The sequence below is a fragment of the Oryctolagus cuniculus genome, chromosome 16 (genome assembly GCF_051225735.1).
Source record: "Oryctolagus cuniculus isolate XC-2025 breed Fujian yellow rabbit chromosome 16, ASM5122573v1, whole genome shotgun sequence".
Taxonomy (NCBI): Eukaryota; Metazoa; Chordata; class Mammalia; order Lagomorpha; family Leporidae; genus Oryctolagus; species Oryctolagus cuniculus.
The window spans coordinates 62,910,312-62,937,251 of NC_142882.1; the positions used below are offsets into that span (position 1 = coordinate 62,910,312).

The window sequence follows — 26,940 nt, forward strand, 5'->3', positions numbered from 1 at the left end:
CACACTGGGCACATGTATTATTTTCTTTAAGACACACACAAAACTCATTAGAAGTATTATTTCCTTTTACAGATGAGGAAACTGGATCCCAAAAATGTTAAGTAACTTATTCTTGATCACATGTCAAATAAATGATGAGCAGAGATTGCACCCTGGCACCCTGGCAATCTAACTCCAGAGGCCCTGTGTATCCTCCCTGCTGCAATGTGGTTTTGTTTGTTTTTAGTAATAAAATTTACCAAAGTAAAATGCTCCTTTGAAATTCTGGAAATTTAAAACAGACTTTATGAGCAACTTAGTAAAAATACAAACTTATTAACACATCAAAATAAGTTATGTTAGGAAAAATGTTCTTCCTTTAAAAATTATTTGGAAATATTTATTATAATAACAATTCAGCATCCATGTACCTTCCACATAGTTTTAACAAATCTTAACACTTTACCACATTTTCTGCACATGCTTTAGGTAGAAAAGAACACATTATAGATACAACTGAACCCTCCCTGTTACATTCCTTTCTCTTCTTCTCTGCAAGTAACCATTATTCTGAATTTGTTCCCTATCATTTCCTTAAACGACATTGACCTCACGTTATGTTTAAACTTTTATTTATGATATACCATACCCCCTTCTGCAACTTGTACCCTCCATATTATGTTAATTATTAATTCTCTCTCTATTCATATTAGTAACTTTAGTTCATTGCTTTCATTTAGTATTGTAACTTTGTTCAACAATGTAACTTATTCATTCACCCTATTAGTGGACACTTATTGTTTTATTAATATAAACTACGCCGCTAGGAACACTTGTGTATAACTTTGTATATGTATGTATATAAAACTCCCTTATAGTGTAACAGGAAAGCTCATTCACGTTCATGAACTACACCAGGAAGAGGGCCATCAGCTTCAAGAAAGGTACAGAAAACCCTGCCTGTGCCCCTGGGACACAGTGAGTGACTTTCACTAGGATGCACCTGGGAAGGCTCCAACAGGTACGGATACTCCCCGCTCCAGTACAAGATAACAGGTTAACCCCCATGACTCTTCACGGGGTTACCCAAGTTTCGCGGCGTGTCCATTCATTTCCTCAACTACGGTGTGAGCTCACCGAGGACAGAGGCGGGCACATCAAAGTGACCCAACACCAGCGGGAGTCCGCAGTGGAGGCTGCGGCAGCCGTCCTCTGGGCTGTGCCAGGCCGCCAGCAAGTGACAGCGCCAGGGAATCTAGGGGCAACCAGGGAGGCCTACTCTCACTCTCCACCCCGAAAGTCAAGGAAGCCGAGGCAGCGGAGATAGATGCGGGTACAGACACCTGCCCCGAAGTGCCTCTTTTCACAAAACCACCGCAGGTCGGCAGCTCTTAGTTGGGGCGCGGATGCGGTCCCCGCCCTGAGGGAAGTCTCCCCGTCTGGCTCTTCCAGCAGCGCCTCTTTGCCTTACGCCAATTCCGTAAAGAGGCGCTGAGGCCAACCCGGCGGCTCCCGCAGCTCCAAAACCTGACGTGAAACTACGCGGGGCGGCCCTGGTGGCGGCCATCTTTAATCCGGGCAAGACCCCACCCTCGTACCGCACCGACCCCTCCCTCTAAGCGTCCCCAGAATTTTCAGCGGGAAATGTGACATGATTAACCTTAAGAGTCAGTGTCGAAAAAATACGCCTCGACTATCCTTGACCCCGGGACAGGGTTGCCAAATCCGGCCAACTGAAACATGGCGGCCAAACCCGAGCAGCAACACGGCGCTGACGCCAATGAAGTCATGCTCGAAATGGAGCAAAGCGGCGGGGCAGCAGTGGAGCTGATCTCGCGAGATCGAAGCCTGTCTCGGCTCAGCCCGGAAGCCTCGTCCGAGGAGGCGGGCGGCGGAGGAGGGAGCGGAGTAGGGCGAGAGCCAGTGGAGGAGTCCGCCTGCTGTCGCGTGCGTAAGCAGGGCAGCGACGCCGAGCGGCTACGCCGCGAATTCTGCGTAGGCGGCTTTGGAGAATCGGCGGGTTGCGCTGCGCCGGGGCTGGTCGCGGAGGGGGGAGGGGATGTCGCTCAGTGCGAGATCCGCTGCTGCTGAGGAGAGGAGCGTCAACAGCAGCACCATGGGTGAGTCTCAGCTTTGGGCCGCCACGACTCGCGGTCTGCTGCTCCGGACGCCGAGGGGGCATCGCGGCCGCTGGCTCGGGCCGGGGGAACGCCCTGGGGCGAGGCGGGGGGCACTGGTGAGGGGAGAAGGGGTGGGGGGCGACGGCGGGCCCGGGGCGCGGCGGCGGCGGGCCCGGGGGGAGGGGAGGCGGCGGCGGTGACAGTTTGAATTGAACGTGAGGAGAGCCGAGGCGGCGGCATTTCCTGTGCCGCGGCGGGCGGGCCCGGGGCGCGGGGAGAGCGGAGCCGCGGCCTCCGCGCTCGGAGCAGCCCGAGGGGGTCGCCTTCGCAGAGCCCTTTTGCCTCCGTCGGCTCCTCCCGGGCCCGCTGGCCCCCGCGGCCCTGCGTTCTCACGTCGCGGGCCGCAGCACCCTCGGCGGCGGTCTCCTGGCCGGGGAGCGGGCCCGGCGGCGAGGGTGGGGATGTGTGCGCGCCGGGGCGCGGGTGCCGAGTGGGCCGGCCCAGGAGGGCGGCGGCGGAGGGAGGAAGAAGGATGCACCAGGCTGGGGCTGCGGTGGAGGCGGCGGCCGCTGCAGCTCCAGCAGCCCGCGTCGCTGGCTCGCCTTCCCCTCCCCGCCTCTGGGGTTGCCTTTCCCCCGGCGCTGCCGGAGGGCCGGTGGAGGGCGGGCAGGTCTTGTGGACCAAGGATCGGAAGCTTGGTTTGGGATTTGGGCATAATTTTTAGGAAAAGGGAGAAGAGAATGTCTGGGAAGGGCGCCCTCCGGAGGAGGTGGAAAGGATGGGAAGGGTCCCTGGGAAAGGGAGGAAGCGGGGCTACAGACTGGTAAAGTTTAAGAAAATTAATTTTTGAGTCTACTTTAAGTATTCTTAGTTATTCTCCTAAGAAGTCCTTCATTTCCTTTCCTCCCCCACATATTGGAAAAAGAGCAGACCAATTCATTCACATTTTCCACTCCCGAGTTCCATTTCATACTCCATAATATGAAATGAGCAACCCATTTGCTAAGTTACTTTTTCAGAGTACAGTTTCAAATCTGGTTTTCATAGTCGTGGGGAAAGACTTTGTGTTGTCCAGGTGTTTGCTTAGTTACAGAAATAATAACTTATTATTTACATTCTTGCCAGTTTATTGCCAGTTTAACAGTTATTTCTTTTGGCTTTGTTATTTGAAATGAAAGAATATCTTCCTGAGTGCCCTTTAGAATATAAATGAACAGACAGTCTGGATACACAAGCATTTCACTTGTTTCACATATTTTCCGACCTGCAGGTGATGTGTATAGTCTGTTGTTTTTCCCCCTAAAGTTTATGCTCAAGTTGGGTTTAAGTGTAAAGGTAGCCATGACATTCATGGAATTCTCATAGGCTGAAGGATGGGCAGGAACAGTTTCTGTGTCAGTGCTGCCTGGATTCCTTTTCTTTTAACAGCAAGGGAAGGAGGCAAGAGGTGGTGTGATGGGGCGGTGGCAGAGGGTGGGCAGGACACAATCTTTCATCCCACCCAGCTATTCAGTGGGTGGGGCTAGAGGAGGTAGGGTTGAGTGGAGCTATGACATAAATGTGGAAGGCATTTGGTACACAACTATGAAAGTATGAAAGGTAATATTATCAATAGAGTGTTTTAAAAGTTTGTTACAAAATTTATTATTTTGGATTTGTGCATTTTCCTGTATAGAAGTCATCTTAAATAAATTTGTACGACGGCTTTTTTTTTTAGTAAATTATTTATTTATTTATTTATTTATATGAAAGAGTTAGAGAGAGAGAGAGAGGTCTTCTATCTGCTGTTTCACTCCCCAGATGGCTGCAATGTCCTGGGCTGAGCCAGGCCAAAGCCAGGTGCCAGGAGCTTCTTTGCGTGGTGACAAGGACCCAAACACTTGGGCTGTTTTCTGCTGCTTTTCCCAGGTCTTTAGCAGGGAGCAGGATAAGAAGTGGACCAGCTGGGGACTTGAAATGGTGCCCATATGGAATGTTGGTGTCACAGGCAGTGCCACAACACCGGTTTCTGTATTAGGACTTTTGAACTAGTATGAGACAAGGTAGGACTCCTGTCAGACCGTATGACAGTCTAGAAGGTTACACTATAACAACAAAGTTGGGTGAGGAAAGAGGGAGAAAGAAGAGTTATATTTGTGGCTTCTAAAGTCTCAGCAGTGAGGAGTGCTCAGATAGATGTCCAATCTGAATAATGAATATGGTAGAGTAGGCTGGCTTTACATTTTATTAGAATTTTATGGTATACCTTTTCACTGTTGACTGTCGTCTAGGAATTGCCAGTAGAGTGTTGTTACCTGACTAAATTGCCAACTGAGAACTCTTTCAAATTCTGACTCAATAATCTAACTTCAATTTTTTATTAGAAGTTAAAATTTTTAACTCAAACTATGCATTTGTTTATGCCTTTTAGTAAGTTTTCAGACAGACTTTTTGGTGTATTTTTCTATACTGTTAGGCTGTAAATTACATTAGATTTTTTTGTCCAGTGGAAACTGATGTAGAAAAATTGTGTTTAAAAGAGTAGAACTTTAAGGTAGCATGATTATGGGTTTGGCTTGCCTGATGCAACTATACTGTTACGTGTAGACAGTTGGATTCTATAATAGTGCTTTGAAGAATGCTGGTTATGACCCGTTTGTGACTCTTAAAATCAATTTTGTGATTTTCTACTGATACTTAAAAAAAAAAAACAAACAGAAAATAGCAGGACCTTGCATTTGTATGGATTTTTTGGAAGCAATTAATTTTTGTAAGTATTGTTTATTAGGTTAGGGCTTTTTTTCCCCCAAGGATTATGATTAAAAAAAATGCAGTATGGATGGGTCATAGGTCAAGTCTGAGGTCTTTAAATCCTATGGTAAGGGTTGGAGGTATTGGTGTGCAACAATTGAGTTGTTGTAGTGTTTTCTTATTTTGGATTCATTTATTTTGTACTCCATGTAGCTGTTGTAGCTAGAGAGATCTAGGGTTTACTTGTGCTTCAGAGAAGGTCATTCCCCAAAGCCAGGTGGAAAGAGTGAGTCCTAAAAGAAAATAGTAACATTCTACTGCTTAGAACTTTGTGGAGAAATGTTCATCTCCTCTCCTCTCCTCTTCCTTCTTATTTTCTTCTTTTTTTTGTGGGGAGAGGTGTGGAGAGGGCACTTCTCTTAGACTTGCATTATCAGATATGTATAGACACTAACTTTTGAGTATGGACCTAGGGAAAAGGGTCCAAGAGGTAGCTTGGCTTGCTACCTTAGACCTAACACACACAAACTTGTGTGACACATAGCTAGTGCAGTTGTGCTTTGCAGAGGCAAGGATTGAGTTCAAAATCTGTATAATGGAAACATATAGAATAATGATAAAGGACACGGGCTTTGATGTCAAGCCACAGATTCAAATCCTAACTTTGATACTTAGTAGATGAATAAGTTGGGATAAGTTGGGTAGTACTTCTCAAACTAATGCTGGATCTTTTATTTCTTTGTGATCTGCTCCAGTGTGTACTGATACTGTAAAATATAATACTGAATATAATATATTGCAAGTTTTTAAGAAAATGGAGATAGACTAAGGAAGACAAAATACAGGCTGTAACTTTAAATTACTAGTTTGCAACTGGTACATGACCATACCTTGAATTGCACTAGTGGAGGTAGCTGAAGGTGAGGTCTCACATAGTCATGCTAAACTTTTATGTATTTTACTTTAGGCAGGGTTTCTTTATTTCAAAAGTATTTTGATCAAGGCTGAAGGAAGTAAATATATCCTGTGTTTGGGGTTATAGCCTGATACCGTTCCTGTTCACAGTTTTAATTTTACTATTTTTTTTTAATTTGAGAGACACACTCACATTCACACACACAGATCTATCACACCTGCTGTTTTACTCACCACATTCCCATACTGCAAGGGTTGGGCCTGGCCAAAACTGGGAGCCAGGAACTCAGTCCAGTTCTCCCACGTTCATGGCAGGAATCTTAATTATTTGAGCCATCACCACTGCCTTCCAGGGTCTGTATTAACAGAGAGCTGCAGTCAGAATTCAGAGCTGGGTAATAAAACCCAGGTATTTGGCCAGCGCCGCAGCTCACTAGGTTAATCCTCCACCTGAGGCACTGGCACTCCGGGTTCTAGTCCTGGTTGGGGTGCTGGTTCTGTCTTGGCTTCTCCTCTTCCAATCCAGCTCTCTGCTGTGGCCAGGGAGTGCAGTAGAGGATGGCCCAAGTGCTTGGGTCCTGCACCCGCATGGGAGACCAGGAGGAAGCACCTGGCTCCTGGCTTCGGATTGGCGCAGCGCGCCGGCCATAGCGACCATTTTGGGGGTGAACCAATGGAAGGAAGACCTCTCTCTCTCTGTCTCTCTCTGTCTAACTCTGCCCGTCAAAAACAAAAAACAAAACAAAAAACAACAATAAAAAAACCCAGGTACTCTGATGTGGGACAATGTGGGTATCTTGGCTGCTAGACTAACTTCCCATCCCTATTTTGACATTTTAGAAATCTAAGGTGTTCATACAATATTTACATTTTATTCTGTATTTATTTGCCTTCTGTTACATATAAAAATGATACTCTTCCTTTATCACTAATCTGGAAGTAAAACCTGGCTCTTTTGAAGATGTATCATGTTAATTCTATTTTATTTGTAATTTTTTTTTTTTTTCAAATCTATTGTTCATAAAGCTCTCCAGATGGATGTGCAATGTGCAGTCAGGGAGCACTTCTTTTTTATTTTATTTTTTTATTTTTTGACGGGCAGAGTGGACAGTGAGAGAGTGACAGAGAGAGAAAGGTCTTCCTTTTTCCGTTGGTTAACCCCGCAATGGCCGCTGTGGCCGGCGTCCCAACCAGGATAGAACCCGGGGTGCCAGCGCCGCAGGTGGAGGATTAGCCTAGTGAGCCTCAGGCGCTGGCCTATTTGTAATGTTTTAAAAGATTTATTTATTTGAAAAGAAGAGGGGAGGAGATTGATATCGTCCCTCCACTGGTTCACTCCCCAAAGGGCTGCAACAACCAGTTCTGGGCCAGGCTGAAGCCAGGAGCTAGGAACCCCATCCTGGTCTCTCAGTGTGGGTAGCAGGGTCCCAAACATTTGGACCATCTTCTCCTGCCTTCCCAGGCACATTAACAATAAGCTGGATTGGAAGCAGGAGTACTTGAGACATGAACCTACTGAGGCACAGTGCCTGGCTTCTCTGTTTTAACTCGGATCACAACTGAATAGTTTTGATAACATTGTTTGAGGTGAAGCTTCAGGTCAGAGTTTTTCAGTATTGCCACTGTTAAGTTTTGTGTGTTTTTTTGTTGTTATTTTTTCTTTTTAGGATTTATTTATTTATTTGAAAGAACTGGGAAGAGAGAGAGAGAGAGACAGAGAAACATAGATCTTGCATCTTCTGGTTCACTCCCCAGATGCAATGGCTGGGGCTGGGCCATTCTGGAGCCAGGAGCCAGGAGCTTCTTCCAGGTTCCCACGTGGGTAATGTGCCCATTACCTGGGCCATCCTCCTGCTTTTCCCAGGCCATAAGCAGGTAGCTGGATCGGAAGTGGAGCAGCCAGGACACCCATATGGGATGCTGGTATCTCGGGCTTGGCTTAACTTATGATACCACAATACCAGCCCCTAGTTTGGCTTTTTAAACTGTTTTTGAGATATTTTATATATATATGGCACTTAAAGTGATTTTCTGGGTAGTTAAAAAAATTTTTTTTCTCCCCTAACTTTATTATGTAAGATTTCAGATGTGCAGAAAACTTGAAAGGGTATTTAAGATGATTGCCTTGGTAGTTAGAATAGATTCTACTAGTGTTCCAGAGTTTGGTAACAGTAGGCTTGAGATTGGGTCCTGAAAAATCTTTGGCTTTGGCTGACTGTTTCACAGCACAGCCACAACCATATTTCCTACTGTTTTACTGTTCTTTGTAAAATTTATTTGAAATATTCCTGCAATGGTAGTTTGAGATTTCTGTAAACTTTGTTCATTGGTTTAACAAATATTTGACTCAAGAAGTATTTGACACTGTGAAACAGTTATCAGTCAGGAAAACCATAGCTCATGTTCTTGTGGATGTTACAGTGTTATATTTTCATTACTGAAATTACTTTTTATTGGGAATTTATTTTTTGAAAGGTAATATAATCACTTGGTTCAAAATTCAAAAGGAGAAATCATCTTACTACTCCTATTCTCAGTCACCCACTTTTCTATTCCTCAGGCAACCTATGTTACCAAATTTTTTAAGATTTATTTTATTTATTTGAGAGACAGAGAGGTCGGTCTTCCATCCACTGGTTCATTCCCCAAATGGCCACAACAGCTGGACCTGAGCCAATCAGAATCCAGGAGCCAGGAGCTTCTTCCGAGTTTCCCACACGGGTGCAGGGGCCCCAAGCACTTGGGCCATCTTCCACTGCTTTCCCAGTAGAGAGCTGGATCAGAAGAGGAGCAGCCAGAACTCGAACCGCACCCATATGGGATGCTGGTGCTGTAAGTGGATGCTTACCCTACTACGTGGCACAGCACTGACCCTTCACCATTTTTTAAAAGAAATCTATTTTGAATTTTTCTTTATCAGTACACAAAAAACATTTTTATTATTTTATACTGCTGCATAATCCATTATGTGGTATCTCAGTCTGTTTATGCTGCTATAAGAGAATACCTGAGACTAGATAATTTACAAAGAATAGGGATTAGTATTTTACCCAGTTCACAAAGCTCAGAAGTCCAAAATCAAAGTGCTGGCAGGTTGGGTGTCTGGTGAAGGCCAAGTCTTTGCTTCCGAATTGGCATCTTAAATGCTGCCTTCTCTGGTGGGAACAAGAGTGTCCTCACATGGCAGAAGGGGCAAATAGGGTGAACAGCTGCTTTCTAACTCATTTGTAAGACCATTAATCTCATTAATACATCACATTGGCAATTAATTTTCAAATAATGAATTTTAGGGTGGATACATTCAGACTATAGCTTATGGATTGACCGTGGTTTATTTAGCATGTCTTCCTCTGATAGACATTTATTTCCAATATTTTGCTATTATAAACTGTGATATGATTTCTTGGGACATTGATCATTTCATGTGTTAGTATCTCAGTAGTCCTTTTGAACTATTTGAAGTGAATGATGCTATCAATTAAAGTGGCAGAATTGATGTTGTCATTGCATTAGTAATGTATTGATGTTAATTCATGTTAAGTATTGGTAGTATTCATGTTAGGTCATAGTTTAGGCCTTCAACACTCAAATTCATTCCTCTAATAAATACATGATTTGTACCTCCTCTGTGCTGAGTGCTGAAGAAACTAAATTAAATAAAATATCACTGTGTTCCTAAATCTGTATATATGAAATACGTGAAACATGCTCATCTTATATAAATTTTTAAAAAGGCAGTGACAGTAGAAATTGGGATATGTTGATTAAGAGCTTAGGTTCTAGGGTCAGACTTGGATTCAAATCCAAACTCTTTAAAGCTTGGGCAAATAACAGAACTTTTTGATTTCTACTCCCTGAAGTAGGAATCATTAGGTTATTGGAGAATTAAAGGAGATAATACATGACACAACCTTAGCATGAAGACTGACATTTAGGGGCTGTTGCTGTGATGTAGCAGGTAAGCCACCGCCTACAGTGCTGGCATCCCATATGGCTGCTGATTCAGGTCCCAGCTGCTCCACTTCTGATCCAGTTCTCTGCTATGGTCTGGGAAAGCAGCAGAAGATGGTCCAAGTCCTTGTTCCCCTGTACCTGTGTGGGAGACCTGGAAGAAGCTCCTAGCTTGCCCAGCTCTGGCCGATGCAGCCATCTGGGGAGTGAACCAGGGGGTGGACGACCCTCCCCTCCCCCACCACCTCTGCCTCTGCTTCTCTGTTACTCTGCCTTTCAAATAAATAAATAAATCTTAAAAAAAAAAAATGACTGATATATGAAAAGGATTCAGATAATAGTTTTAAAACTGTTGTTAGACTGTCTTGCAATTGAAGGCTTACTTTTCTGCCTCCTCTGTAAGTGTTAAGGTTTGTATTTTGTCCACTTTTTTATTCTCAGACCTGGCATATACTAGTAAATGATTTGTGATATGATTTAAAGATATATAGAGTATACAGTGGGAGTCAGAGAAAGATATTTTTCCTAAAGTGAAGGTGAATCATTAAAGATGGATGGTAATGACTAGGTGGAGGAAGGAGAAGATGGATATTCTGTTTATTTTATGGATATGATTCTATGAGAAATCATATTAATGTCAGATTATGAGACAAGAAAGGTAAGCCGAGACCTGGTGTGTTGTGGTGTTTTTTTTTTTTTAATTTTATTGGAAGATTTAAAAATAAGAGTTGTAACCATGATAAGGATAATAATTGTTACTAGAGGGTTGGATTGAGTACCAAAATGGGGCCAATGAATTGAGGGAGGTTAATGTTGCACCTTTAAGTGCCAGAATTAAAAGATGGATAGAACTGGGCCAATGACAGAGACCCAAGAAAGGAATGATTGTAAGGTATTAGGGAAGATGTGGGTAGTGAGGAATGATTCCAGAATATCTGAGGTCTGTGGCTTGAGTCAATAATGTAGAGGAGTAGGTACCATTTCTTTAAAATGTGAAATTGAGAAGCTTGAGGGACCTCGAAGTGTCTCCTAGGGTCTTAATACTAAGAGAGGCAGCTAGGATAAAAAATAAACATTTTAAGATTATTGTCAATTACTTGTTTGTGCTTCAAGTTAAAGTTGTAAGGAAATTAAAATAAACTGATTGGTGTGAAACTTTCATGTCCTTTAAAGTTAGTCTGAGGTCACCAGTTGCTTGGGAAGTACTAAAATGTTTGTTTAAGGTTTCTATTGTTACATTTCTCATCAGCAGGACTATGCTAGTGTTTCTTTGCAGTAATGACATTTTGTATCCATGTGTATTCAGATTGTCCATTCAGATCATAATTAGACTTCTTTCTTTTTGAAGATTTTTTCTTTTTTAAAGATTTATTTATTTATTTATTTATTTGAAAGGCAGAGTTACAGAGGGGCAGGGAGAGAGAGATCCATCCGCTGGTTCACTCCCTAGATGCCCTCAATATTTGTTTAAGGCTGGCCTGGGCTGAGTTAGGCTGAGCTACACTGAGTTTGGCTAGGCTAAAGCTGGAAACTGGGGACTCAATCCAGGTCTCCCAAACAGGTGAGAGAAGCCCAGTTCCCTGAGCTGTCACTGGTGCCCTCCAGGGCTTGCCTTAGAAGGAAGGTGATTGAATCCAGGTACTCTGGTATTGGATGCAGGGCTCCTAACTTGTAACCACTGTCTTAAATGCTACACCAAATCCCCATCTCTCACTTAATTTGTGATACAGTTGCATATTAATCTATATGCAGGTTATTTTAAATATGTATATGATATCCTAGTATTATAATTTAGCCATTTTATTATTTTTGGACACTTCGTAGTATCAGTATTTTAGAATTATAAAGAACATTTTTAAAGAATAGCCTTGGGGCCAGTGCTGTAGTGTAGCTTGCTACCTGCACCCGCTGGCATCCCATATGGGCATTGGTTGAGTCCTGGCTGCTTCACTTCCCATTCAGCTCTCTGCTAATGCACCTGGAAAAGCAGCAGACAGCAGGGAAATAGGGAGTTTTTTGATTGATGGAGACATTTTTTGTTTGAATATGTATTGCACATTTTTAGATAGGGCTGGTAAATTCAGTTGCTTTTGAATGGAAGAGAATGGCTAACCTAAGTACAGTTGATCACTGAAGGATTCCATTTAATGAGTTAGAATCTAGCCAAGATGAACAAAGGACTTTTCCCACAGAATAATTTCCTCATTGGCAGCTTTCAGTTTCTTCTCACTCTGTTTAATAAATCTTTATAAGATTATACCTAGAATACTACTTTTATCAGCAGCTCCTTAGATACTTCTGATGATAGCCAGGTTTGAGAATCACTCTTATTTGTAAGATAAGCCCAGAGGCCTTAAAAATAGCTATCATGTTTTGCATAACTACTGTAACAGTTGCCATTTATTTGGGCTTATATGTGATGTGCTAAATCCTTTGTATTAATTACTAAATATATACACTACAATAATCACTTAGAGATATTGTCACAATCAGAAAGGTTATATAACTTATGCCTAGAACATAGCTCTAAGTTATAGCAAAGACTAGGATTCACATTTCTAGCTATAGTTCATATACCACTTTATGATTCTCTTAAATATTCTTTAATTTAAAACTTTTAGCCAGCATTTTAAGCCCTCCTTGTTTTGGTCCTTTCCTCTTAGACAGATTGAATAATTATTATTCTTGCTTCTTACCTTGAGGTACTAAAAGACCTAGCTCAAAACTATCCATTTTGTGACTCTTTTCCCAATGATATGAGTCCTTGATGAATCTTCCTTTAACTTGAACTCATATAAGACTACAAGTAACAGTATAGGTACATGCAGTTTTTATGTATTTGCATTATTGTTTATAATTAATATAGTGTTGTTGGGATAGCATTGCAGTGTTTTGGTGGATAGCATGGTTTTTTGCACCGCCGCTAACCTGTAGCATTATTTTTGTGATACTATCCTTGGATAGAAGAGTGTTGTTTTTATAATGAAATGTAAGTTGAAGACCTAGTCTGGCTAAAATTAGAATTTACTGTTTTGACGTATCAGTATTGTTTTGATTGCTTCAGTAGCTCACCAAGACAGGCTCTTCAAATTGCTTGTAGAGTAAATTTGTTTTCTTACATGGTTTTTAGTGTTGCAAAGCTATAAAAAAATTTGAAAGAAAAAGTAACAATTCTTTATCAGCAGGAGGTGATAAGATGATTATCAAATATTTTGTGAGCATGGATCCAATATATTGACACAAAATGGTTTTGATACCTTTAAGCATATGATTTGAGAGATATATTAGGCATTAGAAATCATGAATTCTCTTACAAAATTGCTATTTTCAGTTCAGAATGGTGCAATAAAACGTAGAGGAATAAGACTTGAAATGTGGCTAGTCTGAGTTGATATGTGCTATAAGGGTGAAATGCAGAAGACTTTGTAAAGACAGTATTAAAAACATTATAAACTGTCTCACTAATTGATTGCCTGTTGAAATAATATTTTGGGTGTATTGAGTTAAAGAAAATGTATTATTGCAATTTTGTCTATTTCCTTTTGCTTCTTTAATATGGCTACTATAAATTTCAAAATTACACATATGGCTCGCATTAGATTTTTAGTGGACAGAGCTGGTCTGGCCTGTGTTTAATACCTACTAGCTTCTGAGATAGCACATTTCATTTTCTAATTTCTCACTTGTTACTTTTTTTCTTCTGTTTTTGTATGGAGCTGAATGTATTTAAAGGTTCTCATTTACCACTTGAGACCAAGAAGATAATTCAAGTCTCTCTTTTTTAATATTATTCAATAATTTGGAGACAATTCTCAGATCTTTCTGAATGATTTAAGAATAATTTTATATGGCTGGAGGTTATAGCTCTCTAGTCATTGTTGTTATTCTCATCTGAACTTTCTTCATTTTATACATATTCCTGCTGACATTAGGAATATTAATGAAAGTGGGGTGTTGAAATTCCCAACTCTTAGTGCCTAAGATAGACTTTCTTTTTCCTTTTACTTTTTTTTTTACAATTTATTTATTTATATTTAAATCAGAGTTACATAGAAAGAGGAGGAAACACACACGCACAGAAAGAGAGGGAGAGAGATCTTTCATCCGCTGGTTCACTCCCTAAATGGCCACAACACCTGGGGTTAGGCCAGACTGAAGCCAGGAGTCAAGAGCTTCTTCCAGATTTCCCACGTAGGTGCAGGGGCCCAGGGACTTGGGCTGTCTTCCACTGCTTTCTCAGGTTCATTAGGGAGCTGGATGGGAAGTGGAGCAGCTGGGTCTCAAACTGGCACCCATATGGGATCCAGCCTTGCAGGCTGCAGCTTTACCTGCTACACTATGCCACTGCCTCCCCCTTCTCCCCCTATTTCATAAAGACCTTTTGTTATCTCTAATTTTAAGATCATGAGACTTTCAGTTCCTGATATTTATCCTATCCAATACAATATGCTATAGTACTATACATCAAGTGAACACAACAGTCATTACATAACTTTTTAAAAAAAGATTCATTTATTTGTTTGAAAGAGTTACACAGAGAGAGGAGAGGCGCAGAGAGAGAGAGAGAGATTCCATCCACTGGTTCACTCTCCAGTTGGCCACAATGGCTGGCTGCGCCAATCTGAAGCCAAGAGCCAAGAGCTTCTTCCGGGTTTCCCACACGGCTGCAGAGGCCCAAGGACTTGGGCCACCTTCTACTGCTTTCCTAGACCATAGCAGAGAGCTGGATCGGAAGTGGAGCAGCCGGCTCTCAAACTGGTGCCCAAATGGGATGCCAGCGCTTCAGGCCAGGATATTAACCTCCTGTGCCACAGTGCAGGCCCCTACAGAAATTTTATCCAGCAGCTGCAGAATATGAATTCTTTTCATCAGCATGTGGAACTTTATTTAGAATAGACCATATATCAGATCACAAAATATCTCAACAAATTTAAATCGAAATCATATCATATCTTTTATGGTGAAACTGGAAAAATAAAACTAGAAATCAAGAATGAAGCTTGAGGAATTTTACAGATACACTGAACAACATATTTCTGAATGAACAATGTCATTGAATACCTCAAAAGGGAAATTGAAAAATTTTTTGAGACATGAAAATGGAAACAGTATATCAAAATTCATGGGAGATGGCAAAAACAACATTTAGAGGAAACTTGATAGCCATAAACACTCACATAAAAGAGAAAGATTTCAAATAAATAACCTAACAATGCATCTCAAGGATGTAGGAAAATAAGAACAAACCAACCATAAGATTAGAAGAAAAGAAATAACAAAGATGAAAGCAGAAATAGTAAACGAAATAGAAACTTAAATACAGTGAAGCAGAGTTGATTTTTTGAAAATATTTTAAAAAAGAATCAACTTTTAGTTAGATTAACCAATAAAAAGAGACTCAACATAAGAAATGAAAAAATTAAATGCCATAGGTGATGCAGAGAATTATTGGGAACTGTTATGAATAAACTATGCATTACCAAATTGGAAAACTTAATAGAAGTGGATAAATTTCTGGATATATACAAACTACCAAAATTGAATCATGAAGACATAGAAAAGCTGAACAAATAATAAGTAGTGAGATTAAAGAAGTAATAATAAGCTCCCAGTAAAGAAAAGCCCAGGAATTCTGAATTCTGCCAGTCTTTTAAATAAAAACTAAACCAGTTTTTCTCAAACTAGTCCAGAATATTGAATAGGGGGAACTCTTCCAAATTCTTTTTAGGAGGCCAGCATTATTCTGATGTCAGAACCAGACATCATGACAAAAAGAATTATAGACTAGTATCCCAGGTGAACTTACTGAAGGCTAGAAATCATATGATCATCTTAGTAAATACATACAGTCATTTGATAAAATCCAACACCTGTTTATGATTTGAAAAATAAATTAGGATTAGAAGAAACATGCTTCAATATAACTAAGAGTATATATGACAAACCCAGAGCCGCCAGAGAGGTCTTCCTTTTGCTGGTTCACTCCCCTAGTGGCCGCAATGGCCAGAGCTGGTCCAATCCAAAGCCAGGAGCTTCTTCCGGGTCTCCTATGCGAGTGCAGGGGCCCAAGAACTTGGGCCATCTTCTGCTTTCCCAGGCCACAGCAGAGAGCTGGATTGGAAGTGGAGCAGATGGGACTCAAACTGGTGCCCATATGGGATGCCAGCACTGCAAGCGACGGCTTTACCTGCTACACCATAGCACCAGTCCCAAGGATGTCCACTCTTACTGCTATTAGTCCTTATAGTACTGGAAATTTTTACCAGAAAATTAGATGAGAAAGAAAGAAAAGGCATACAAATAGGAAAGGTGGAAGTAGCATTATCCCTGTTTGTAGATAAATTGATTCTTTATATATAGAGAACCCTTAAAATTTTACCAAAAGACTATCAGAACTGAAAAATGAATTCAGTACAGTTTCAGGATACAAAATCAACGTAAATGAGCAGTACCACTTCTTATAAAGATTTATTTTATTTATTTGAAAATCAGGGTTATATACAGAGAGAGAAGGAGGAGAGGCAGAGAGAGAGAGAGAGAGAGAAGCGGGGGGGGGGGGGAGATCTTCCATCTGCTGGTTCACTCTGCAACAGCTGCACCTGCGCTGATCCGAAGCCAGGAGCTGGGAGCTTCTTCTGGGTCTCCCACACAGGTGCAGGGACCCAAGGGCTTGGACCATCTGCTACTGCTTTCCCAGGCCATAGCAGAGAGCTGGCTAAGAAGTGAAGCAGCTGGGACCCAAACCGGCGCCCATATGGAATGCCGGCACTGTAGGCTGTGGCTTTACCCACTATGCTACCCATCAGTAGCATTTTTATATACTAATAACAAAATTACTGTGAAAGAAATCGTAAATACATTTCCATTCACAATAGCTACAAAAAAAGAAAAAGCAACTAGGAATACACTTAACCAAGGATGTGAAAGACTTCTGCAGTAAAACTTAACAAAACACTGATGAAGGAAATTGAAGACACAGAAAAATAGAAAGACCTCCCATGTTCATGGGTTGGGAGAATTAATACTGTTAAAATATCTAAACTACTCAATGTGATTTACAGACTCAGTGTAATCCCCATCAAAAATACATTCTTTATAGAAAAATGACATTCTTTATAGAAATATGAAAAACAACTTTAAAGTTTATATGGAAGCACAGAAGACCCTGAATAGCTAAAGCAATCTTGAATACAAAGAACCTTGCAGGAGTCATCATAGTACCTCCTTTTAAGATACAATACAGAGCTCGGATAACAAAAGCAGCATTATACTAACATAAAAATAGACACACAAACCATTGAAGCAGAATACAGATCCGATAAATAAATCCATGTGTTTACAGACTACTGATTGTTGGGAGAGGTTCCAAAAACATACAGCAAAGAAAGAATAACCTCTTCAATAAATGATGCTGTGAAAACTGGATGGTTGTCTTCATACAGAAGATTGAGACTGGGTCCCTGCCTCTCAGGCTAGACAAAAGTCAACTCAAAATGGCTCAAAGACTTAAATGAAAGTGCTAGAAGAAAACATAGGAGGAACAATTCAAGACAATGATAAGACTCCAAAACCACAGGCAACAAAAGCAGAACTAGACCAATGAAGTTATTTCAAACCTAGAAGTTTCTACATAATGAAGGAAACAGCAGACTGACAAAACTACCTACAGATTGGGAAAAAATATTTGCAAACTATTCACCTGGCAAAGGATTAATATCATTTTATATATATAGCAACTCAAAAAGCCCAAACAATCCAGTTAAAAATTTAACAGAGATAGGACTTTCTCTAAAGGAGAAATAAAAATGGCCAACAGAAATATGAAACAAATGACAGTACTCATTAATCATCAGGGAAATGCAGATCAAAAGCACAGTGAGATACCTGCCATCTTAAACCAATTAGAATGGCTATTATTAAAATGACAAAAAATATGTGACAGTATGTGGGAAAAAAAGGGAACCCTTCTACAATTTCGAGAATGCAATTTAGTATTATGCAGTTTACTATTATGGGGTACAGAATGAAAGTTCCTCAAAAAACTAAAAATAGATGTGCCGATTAAAGCAGCTATCCAATTTCTGTCTTATATATAAGTCAAAGGATATCATATACTCCTATTTGTGTTACAGCACTGTTCACACTAGCCAAGATACAGAATCAACCTAGATGAATCAACCTGAAGAATGAATGGATAGACAAAATATGATGCGTATGCTCAATGGAACCATACAAATTTAACCATTAAAAAGAATAAAATGGATAGAACTAGGAGTCATTATGTTAAGTGAAATAAGGCAGATATAGAAAGACAAATACTGCATGTTCTCTCTCATATATGAAAGCTAAAATGAGTTGATCTGAATGCAAAATAGTGTTACCTAGTGGCTGGGAAGGGCAGAAACAAGGAAGAATAGAGAGGTGGAAATTGGTAACACGCACTAAAACACAGAAAGAATATGTTCCTTTTATTTTTTTTTAAATATTTATTTATTTGAAAGGCAAAGGGAGAGACAGACAAAAGATCTTCCATTTGCTGGTTCATACCCCAAATGGCCAAAACAGCTGGGACTGGGTAGGCCAGAACCAGGAGCTTCGAATTCTATTTGGGTCTCCAACATGGGTGGCAGGGGTCCAAGCACTTAAACCATCTTCCCCTGCTTTTCCCAGTAGGGAGCTGGGTTGGAAGCAGAGCAGCCAAGACTTGAACTGGTGCTCCAATGTGGGATGTGGGCGTTGCAAGCAGCAGCTTAATGTAGCTTAACTTGCTGCACCACAACATCAGCCGCAGAAGTGTTCTAATGTTTCATAGCACAGCGTGGTGACTGTGGCAATAATGTATTATGTATTTCGTGAAGAATTAAAAGAGAGGAGCTCATAGGCTCCAAACACAGGACATGATAAGGATATGGAAATACAAATTCCTGAGTTAATCAGTTCATGCTGTATATAGATATTGAAATAATACCCTGTATAGATTCTATAAAAATGTACAAGTGATATATGTTAATTTAAAAAATAGTTTATATGTCTTTCTACATGTTGTATAAATCTGCTAATGCCTAACATTAAATTACTTTTAGGGTATCTTTAATGTCTTATTGACTTATAAAACATACTGTCATTTAAGATATTTCCACCTTTTCTTTGCTGCTATTTTATCTTGCTTATTCAAAACTTCTTTTTTAAATTAGAAGAGCGTTAGGGGCCAGTGCTGTGGCGCAGTAGGTTAATCCTCCTCCCGTGGCACCAGCATCCCATATGGACGGTGGTTCTAGTCCCAGCTGCTCCTCTTTCAATCCAGCTTTCTGCTATGGCCTGGAAAAGCAGTAGAAGATGGCTCGAGTACTTGGCCCCTGCACCTGTGCGGGAGACCCGGAAGAAGCTCCTGGCTGGTTCGAGTCCTGGCTGCTCTACTTGCAATCTAGCTCTCTGCTATGGCCTGAGAAAGCAGTGGAAGATGGTCCAAGTCCTTGGGCCCCTCCCTGCACCCACGTGGGAGACCCAGAAGCAGCACCTGGTTCGGACTGGCACAGCTCTGGCCATTGTGGCCATTTGGGGAGTGAACCAGCGGATGGAAGACCTTTTTCTCTGTCTCTCCCTCTCACTGTCTATAACTCTACCTCTCAAATAAATAAAGTCTTTTTAAAAAATTAGAAGAAATTTTTGATTGAGTAGATAAAATGTGACCCACCACCCCTCTTTTTTCTGCATTATTATTGTTGTAGGTAGTTCTGATCTTTGCCTAGAATTTTGTCTTTCAGATTCCAGTCTGAGGTGGTAGGGAAAGAGGTCCATGGCTTGGATCCATGTATTTCCATATTAAATTTCATTTGGATTCTGAATGTGTCACATAAAATATTTGTTATCTGTCATAGCTTTTATCATTTGCATGTTGACAAGTATATCTTCTGTGCTTTCATTGAATTATTGAATAATGTTATCTGAGCTTACTTGAGGAGATAAGAGTTCTGGAATCTTTGTAGTATAATATAATTCTGCTGAAGTTGACATACAACTGAATGCTATTAATCCATTCTATTTTATTGGTATCCCAGCCTTTGTTTTTCTGCCTTGCCCATATTCACATTATGATGAAGGAGATATAGGGTCAGAATTATACCGTTTCTTCTTCTTTTTTTTTATAGTTCAATAAACTTGTCAGAAATGGAAAAAAAAAAAAAAACATCTGACTTACCTGTTAAAAAAGTAAGCCTGTATTGATTTTTAGTGCACAAGACTTCATTTTCTTTTTTTTTTTTTTTTGACTTCATTTCTGTGACTTCATTTTTTTTTAAAATATTTTTATTTGAAAGAGTTACACTGAGAGAGAAGGAGAGGAAGAGAGAGAGAATCTTTCATCTGCTGGTTCACTCAACAGTGAGTTGGCTGCACCAACCCGAAACCAGGTGCTGCTTCTGGGTCTCTCACGTGGGTGCAGGGGCCCAAGCATTTGGACCATCTTCCACTGCTTTCTCAGGCCATAGCAGAGAGCTGGATTTGAAATGGAGCAGCCAGGACTCGAACCGGCGCCCATATGGGTTGTCGGCACTGCAAGTAGCTGCTTTACCTGCTACACCACAGCACCAGCCCCAGAAGGAGAATTTCATACCTTGCTCAGCTCGTCCTGGGTCCATGAGGGAGAGAGAAAGAGTAGAATCAACTATTGTTCCAGATGTCTGGATTCCTTTTATTTGAGAATAGTATTTACAAATCAAGAGCCCAACACTAGAAGTGCTCATTGCTACTGGGAAGTCATTGCTTTAGCTGTCTTGAGCAGAAATAGGAAATATATGTGTTTATATTCATACATTCATCTGTATCTACTTCTATGTATGTGTGTGTGAATACATATATATATACAGATTTAAAAAAAAAAAATGAGTTCCTGCTTGGTGCTAGTGCTTGGAAGCATGGTCCACAAATGTCCGTCTTGGGTCCTTCCTCAGAGGAAGAAGCTGAGAGTACTTCTGGCCCAAGGGCGGTGGACACATGGGTCTCTTGAGGTTTGTCGACTGGGAGAAAAAGAACAATAAGAAGCAATTGAACATATTGATAAAGTACAAAATGAAATAGACAGACTTAATGAATAAGCCAGTATGGAGATTTTGAAAGTAGGACAGAGATACAACGAACTCCTCCAACCATTTTTTCAGAAGAGGTCAGAACTCTTGCCAAAATCCCAGATTTTTGTGTAACAGCATTTGTTAGCCATCTGCAAGTATCTGCACTGCTTGGGGAGGAGGATGAAGAGGCGCTGCTTTATCTGACCAGAGTTGAAGTGACAGAACTTGAAGATATTAAATCAGGTTACAGGATAGATTTTTATTTCGATGAAAATCCTTACTCTCTCCAAAGAATTTCATCTGAATTAGAGTGGTGATCTATCTTAAAAGTCCACTGAGAGGCCAGCGCTGTGGCATAGCAGATAAAGGCTCTGCCTGTGCTGCTGGCATCCCATATGGGCACTGGTTTGAGTCCCGGCTGCTCCACTTCCAATCCAGCTCTTTGCTGTGGCCTGGGAAAGCAGTGGAAGATGGCATAGTCCTTGGGCCCCAGCACCACATGGGAGACCCAGAAGAAGCTTCTGGCTCCTGACTTCAGATTATCCCACGTTTGGCCGTTGTGGCCATTTGGGGAGTGAACCAGTGGATGCAAGACCTCCCCTCCCCCCTCCCGCCTCTGCCTCTATGTAACTCTGCCTTTCAAATAAATAAATAAGTCTTAAAAAAAAAGTTCACGGAAATCTGGAAATGATTTGACGAATCATTCAAGTCAAACACAGAGTAAAGCCAGCAGGAAGAGGCAGCATGAGGAATGAGAGAGCTTCTTCATCTGATGCAGGTGCAGATGAGTTAGGAGAGGTCATCAAAGATGATATTTGGCCGTCTTGGGTCCTTCCATTATAGTATGTGGTTCCTGATATGGATGATGAAGAAGGGGAAGGAGAAGATGGTAATGATGGAAGAAAAAGGATTGGAAGACATTGATGATGAAGAGAAAGAAGAAGATGATGATGAAGGAGAAGAAAGAGAGGAAGATGGAGATGACTAGTAGAAAACACTGATGGGTTCTTAACTTTTTTTTTTTTTTTTTTTTTTTTTTTTTAGTTTTCTCCAGTCCCTGGGAGCCAGTTGCTGTTTTCTTATTTTTATTTTTTTCCCTCTTGTGCTCAGTCTCCCTGTTTTTGAGGTCTTTTTTCTGTACCATGATTCTCACCTTAATGTGGGGAAAATGCCTTAAGCAGAATACAGTGGGAAAGAATCTCTACTCTTTTCTCTCCCAAATTCTTTTTTAGCTCTTCTTCTCTTGACAAAAACTGTATGGAATCAACACCACTGTCCTCTGTGGGAAAAAAGAAAACTTTTTGCTCCCTTCACTCTGCTGGAAGCTGGAAAGTGCTAGGCCCCTGTGTAGTAGTGCATACAGCTTTTTTCCTTCTTTCTCTGTGTATTGGGCTCAGAGATTACTGTGAGCATTTACCATCATTTGTCTGTCTACTTCCACTTGTTTAAAAAAAGAAAAAAACTTTAAAAATGGGGTTACAGAAGGTCAGCAAAGGGTAGGTTTGAGATGTTTGGATGGATTAAGTAGGCATTTTGACAGCATGGCTTCTCCTTTGCCATATATAATTGTGATGATAATGGACATCCTTGCAGTTTAAGATGACATCTTTAAAAATAAAATTCTCTCCTAATGATGATTTGAGCCCTGCCGCTCGATGGGACAATCAGAAGAACCTGTAGGATCTTATTTGGAATTAATATTCTCTATTGTAATTTTGTAATTCTCTTTTTGTTTCACTGGAAAAGAATGATGATGCCCAGTTTTAAATGTTAAAAGTGTGCAAGTTGCTTTGTTAGAAGAAACCAAATGTGTACACACACAAAAAAAACATGAATTCATACTGGTACACTGATTCTAAGATGTTACTGAAATATTCAGTCTAGTCTGTTTTTCTAATTTGTAACTCATTTCTGTAATACTGAAAAAGTAGCTCTCATCCACAGTTTATTTATGTATTTGTTAAATTCTGTTATATAGACAGAGATATAGCTTTAGAACTGTTGTTACAAAATATTTACTTACATGTGTTTAGTTTTTGTGTGTACTTTTTACAACCTTATAATCAAAGTATTTTTGACTATACAAAGTACTATTTTCCAAGGTTAACTCACGTTCTTTTGTTTCCTGCACCTTCAATGTCAATGTTATTCATTTAAATTATAGTTTCATTTGCTACTGTTTCCATTCCATTTTGTGTTGTTTTAACATTTTGCCTGATTTTTTTTAAAATTGGAATATGTGGAACATTACTATGGTGTTAAAAGCTCTATAAAATGGCATACTTGGGATTATCCCTCCACATTGCTTTTACCCCATTCTCATTCCCCCTTTCTTTGTACTGCTTCCCATCCGACCATATAGGTAACCAATACCATGAGTTTTGGGTTTATTTTTCCTGTCTTTTTGTACAGAAGAAAAGATATGTGTGACAAATAAGATAAATTATAGGTGAAAGTATATTATATATTACATGCTTTGTCATGACTTTAATGAGAGATAATTTAAATGCTATAAAATTTGCCTCTTTAAAGTGTACAATTCTGTGGTTACTTAGTGTATCAGAGCTGTGGGAACCATCACCACAATCCACTTGTGGAACATATTCATCTACCTAAAAAGAAATTTGATACTCGTTAGCAATCGAGCTCTATTCCCTGCTTTTCTTAGATTTTGGGAACTGCTAATCTGCTCCATTTCTATGGATTTGCCTGTGCTGGACAGTTCATATATATGATGTCATTATATCTGTGGTCTGTTGTGACTGGTTTCTTTGACTTAGTATAATATTGTCAAGATTCATGCATGTTATAGCATTGTCTCGGTAGTATTTCATCCCATTTTATTGCTGGATAATATTCTGTAAGTAATTATTTTATCCATAGTTTGGTAGACATTTAAAGTTTCTACTTTATGGCTATTATGAATAATGCTGCTGTGAACCTTTGAGTTTAGTTTTTGTGTGGATATTTGTTTCCAATTCTCATGGATATATACTTAAGAATAGAATTATTGGATCATAGGGTAACTCCTGCTTAACTAACTCTCTGAACAGTTGCTAAACTGTTTGCCAAACCAGCTGCGCCATTTTACATTCACTCCAGTAATGTATAATGTTTCCAGTTTTAATCACACCTTGCTCACACTTGTTGCTGTCTTTTAAAAATATCCTACAGGATGTGAGGTGGTATTGTTGTGGTTTTAATTTGCATTTCCCTAATGGCTAATGATGATGAGCGTTTTTAATGTATTTATTGGCAATGTATATATTTTTGTTGTAGGAATATCTATTAAAATGCTTCCCTCATTTTTTAGCACGATTATTTGTCATTTGTTCTGTTTTAAGAATTCTTTGTATTCCTTGTGTTCCTTATCTGATTGATGAATTGCAAAATTTTCTCCAGTTCCATGGGTTATTTGTTTACTTTCTTGAGTTCTGTGCAACGCTTTAAATTTTCTAGTTTTGTTGTCATATATAGAAAACTTTCTCATCCAGTCATGAAGATTTACACCTATGTTTTCTCAGATTTTATAATTTTAGATCTTAACATTTAAATGTTTGATTTTGAGTTAATTTTTATATATGGTGTGAAGTATCGCTTTAATTTCATTATTTTTATGTGGAAATCTAGTAGTCCCAGCCTTTTATGTTGAAAAGACTATTCTTTTTTTCTTTGTGTTATCTGGGCAACCTTGTGAGAATGCAATTGACTTTAAAATCAAGGATTTAGTTTTTGATTCACAGGTTTTTCTTTTTTTTCCTCACTGATCTATATATGTGTCCTTAGGGCAGTGCCACACTGTTTTGATGATTGTAACTTTGTAGTAAGTTTTAAAAATAGGACATTGTGGCATGGTTGGTAAAGATGCCACCTGCAGCACCTGCATACCATTTGGGCACCTGTTTGTGTCCTGGCTGCTATGTTTCTGATTCAACTTGTTGCTAATAGTCTGGGAAAAGCAGTGAAAGCTGCTTGGTCCCCTGCACCCATGTTTGAGACCAGAATGAGCTCTTGTCTCCTGGTATTGGCCTCGCCTCAGCCCTGGCCATTGTAGCCAAATGGGGAGTGAACCAGCAGATAGGAGATCTCTCCCTCTGTCTTTGCAGTTTTGACTTTCAAATAAAACAAATAAATTTAAAAACTAAGAGATGTGAGGCTTCCAGCTTAGTTTGGTTCAAGATTATTCTGCTTATTCTGGATCCCTTGGATTTCCATATGAATTATTGTGTTAGCTCTTCAATTTCTGCAAAGAAACCAACTTGGATTTTGAAAGGCATGCTGTTGAGTTTGTAGATCAGTTTTGGAATATTGTCATCTTCATATTAGGTCTGCTAGTCCATAAACATGAGATATCTCATTTGTTTAATTGTTCAGTTTCTTTGAGCAGTATTTATTTTTTATTTATTTGAAAGTGTGTGTGTGTGTGTGTGTGTGTGTGAGAGAGAGAGAGAGAGAGAGAGAGAGAGAGAGAATGGGGTGGGGGTGGGGGAGAAAGAGAGATTGCTTCCATCCACTGGTTCACTCCTCAAATGGCTGCAATAGCTGGGGCTGGACTGGTCTGAAGACAGGAGCCAGGAGCTTCTTCATGGTTTCCCATGTGCATGTAGGAACCCAAGCAGTTGGACCACTCACCATTGCTTTCCCAGGTGCAATAGCAGGGAGCTGGATCAGAAATGGAGCAGTTGGGTCTCAAACTGGTGTCCATATAGGATACTGGCATCGCAGGCAGAAACAACCTGCTGTGCCACATGCCAGCTCCCTTGAGGAGTATTTTATAGCTTTCATGGTAGGCATAAACTTTTTTTGTTAAATTTCTAGTCCTGAATAGTTTATTCTGCTTGATGCTTTTGCAAATGGAATTATTTTCTTAATTTCATTTTTGGATTATTTTTGTATAATCTCTAGAACTGCAATTTTTTTTAATATTGATTTTACACTTGATCTTAGCTGAAAGGCTGAGAAGTGATTGTGTATTGATTTTATGTTACTGTTCTTTCAGGTTTTTTTATTTTTAAGTAGATTCTTTAGGAGATCCTACTTACAAGTTAATGCCATCTGCAAATATAGTTTTACTCCATATGTTATAATTTGGATGCCTTTTATTTATTTATTTTCAGACGTGCAAACAGAGATTTTCCAACTGCTGGCTCTCTCCCCAAATGTCTGCAACAGCTGGGATTGGGCCAGGCCAAAGCCAGGAGCTTGAAACTTAATGCGAGTCTCTCACATGAGTGGCAGGGACCCAGGTACTTAAGACATCACTTGCTGCCTTCCAAGGTGTACATTAGCAGGAAGATGAAATTGGAAGTGGATCTGGGAATGAAACCCAAGCACTCTGATCTGGGATGCAGACATCCCAAATGGCATAACCATTATGCCAGAAGTCCACACCCATTTTTTTTTATCTCACCAGATGCCTTTGCTATAACCTCCAGTGTTGATTAGAAGTGACAAGAGTGGATATCTTTGTCTCGTTCTTGATTTTATAGTGAAAACATTCAGTCTTTCACCAGTAAGTATGATGTTAGTTATGTGTTTTTTTTTTTTTTTAAAGATTTATTTATTTGAAAGACAGAGTCACAAAGAGCCAGAGGCAGAGATAGAGAGGTCCTCCATCCACTGGTTCAGTCCCCGAATGGCCATAGTGGAGCTAGGCCAATTCGAAGCCAGGAGTCAGGAGCCCCTTCCCAGTCTCTCATGTGGATGCAGCAGCACAAGGACTTCGGCCATCTTCTGCTGCTTTCCCAGGTGCATTAGCAGGAAGTTGGATCAGAAGTGGAGCAGCTGGGACTCAAACCAGCACCCATATGGTGCTGTGGTAGTTCCTGCTATGCTACAGCACCGGAACCTAGTTATGGTTTTTTTGGCTCACTCCCCAAATGCCTGAAAGCCATGGCTGGGTCTCGCCAAAGCCAAGAGCCAGAAACTCCATCTGCATTTCCTATGTGGGTTGCAGGAAACCAAGTACTTAAGCCATCATGTACAGCTTCCCAGGTGCATTAGCAAGAAACTGGATCAGAAGTGGTGGTGGGACTTGATAACAGGATTCAGGCATCTCAAGCTTGGCTTAACCTGCTGTGCCACAACACCTACCCCTGTTCTTTCCTGTTTTTGGATTCATTTTGTCTGTTTCCCTGTCTCTGTCTCCCTCTCTGGGCTTACAAATAGTTTTTTGATGT

The 26,940-nt window shown here is 40.3% G+C and overlaps 1 protein-coding gene across 4 annotated transcripts in view; it reads left to right on the top strand.

Moving 5' to 3' along the window:
• The first annotated feature begins 1,623 nt into the window (after positions 1–1,623).
• The window catches only part of LOC149121783 (uncharacterized), a 31,097-nt gene continuing 5,780 nt past the window's right edge, over positions 1,624–26,940 (top strand). The window contains exons 1-3 of one of the 4 annotated variants that reach the window (XR_016223048.1): positions 1,625–2,099; positions 25,879–26,007; positions 26,175–26,273. Coding sequence is in view for 3 of the 4 variants with exons in the window: in XM_089316106.1 (XP_089172232.1) it covers positions 1,720–2,070 (351 nt within the window). In the remaining variant the exon portion in view is untranslated. Of the gene's footprint in view, positions 2,100–4,007; positions 4,142–25,878; positions 26,008–26,174; positions 26,274–26,940 lie in introns of those variants that run through there. The other 3 variants (XM_089316106.1, XM_089316105.1, XM_089316107.1) reach the window with 3 other exon arrangements.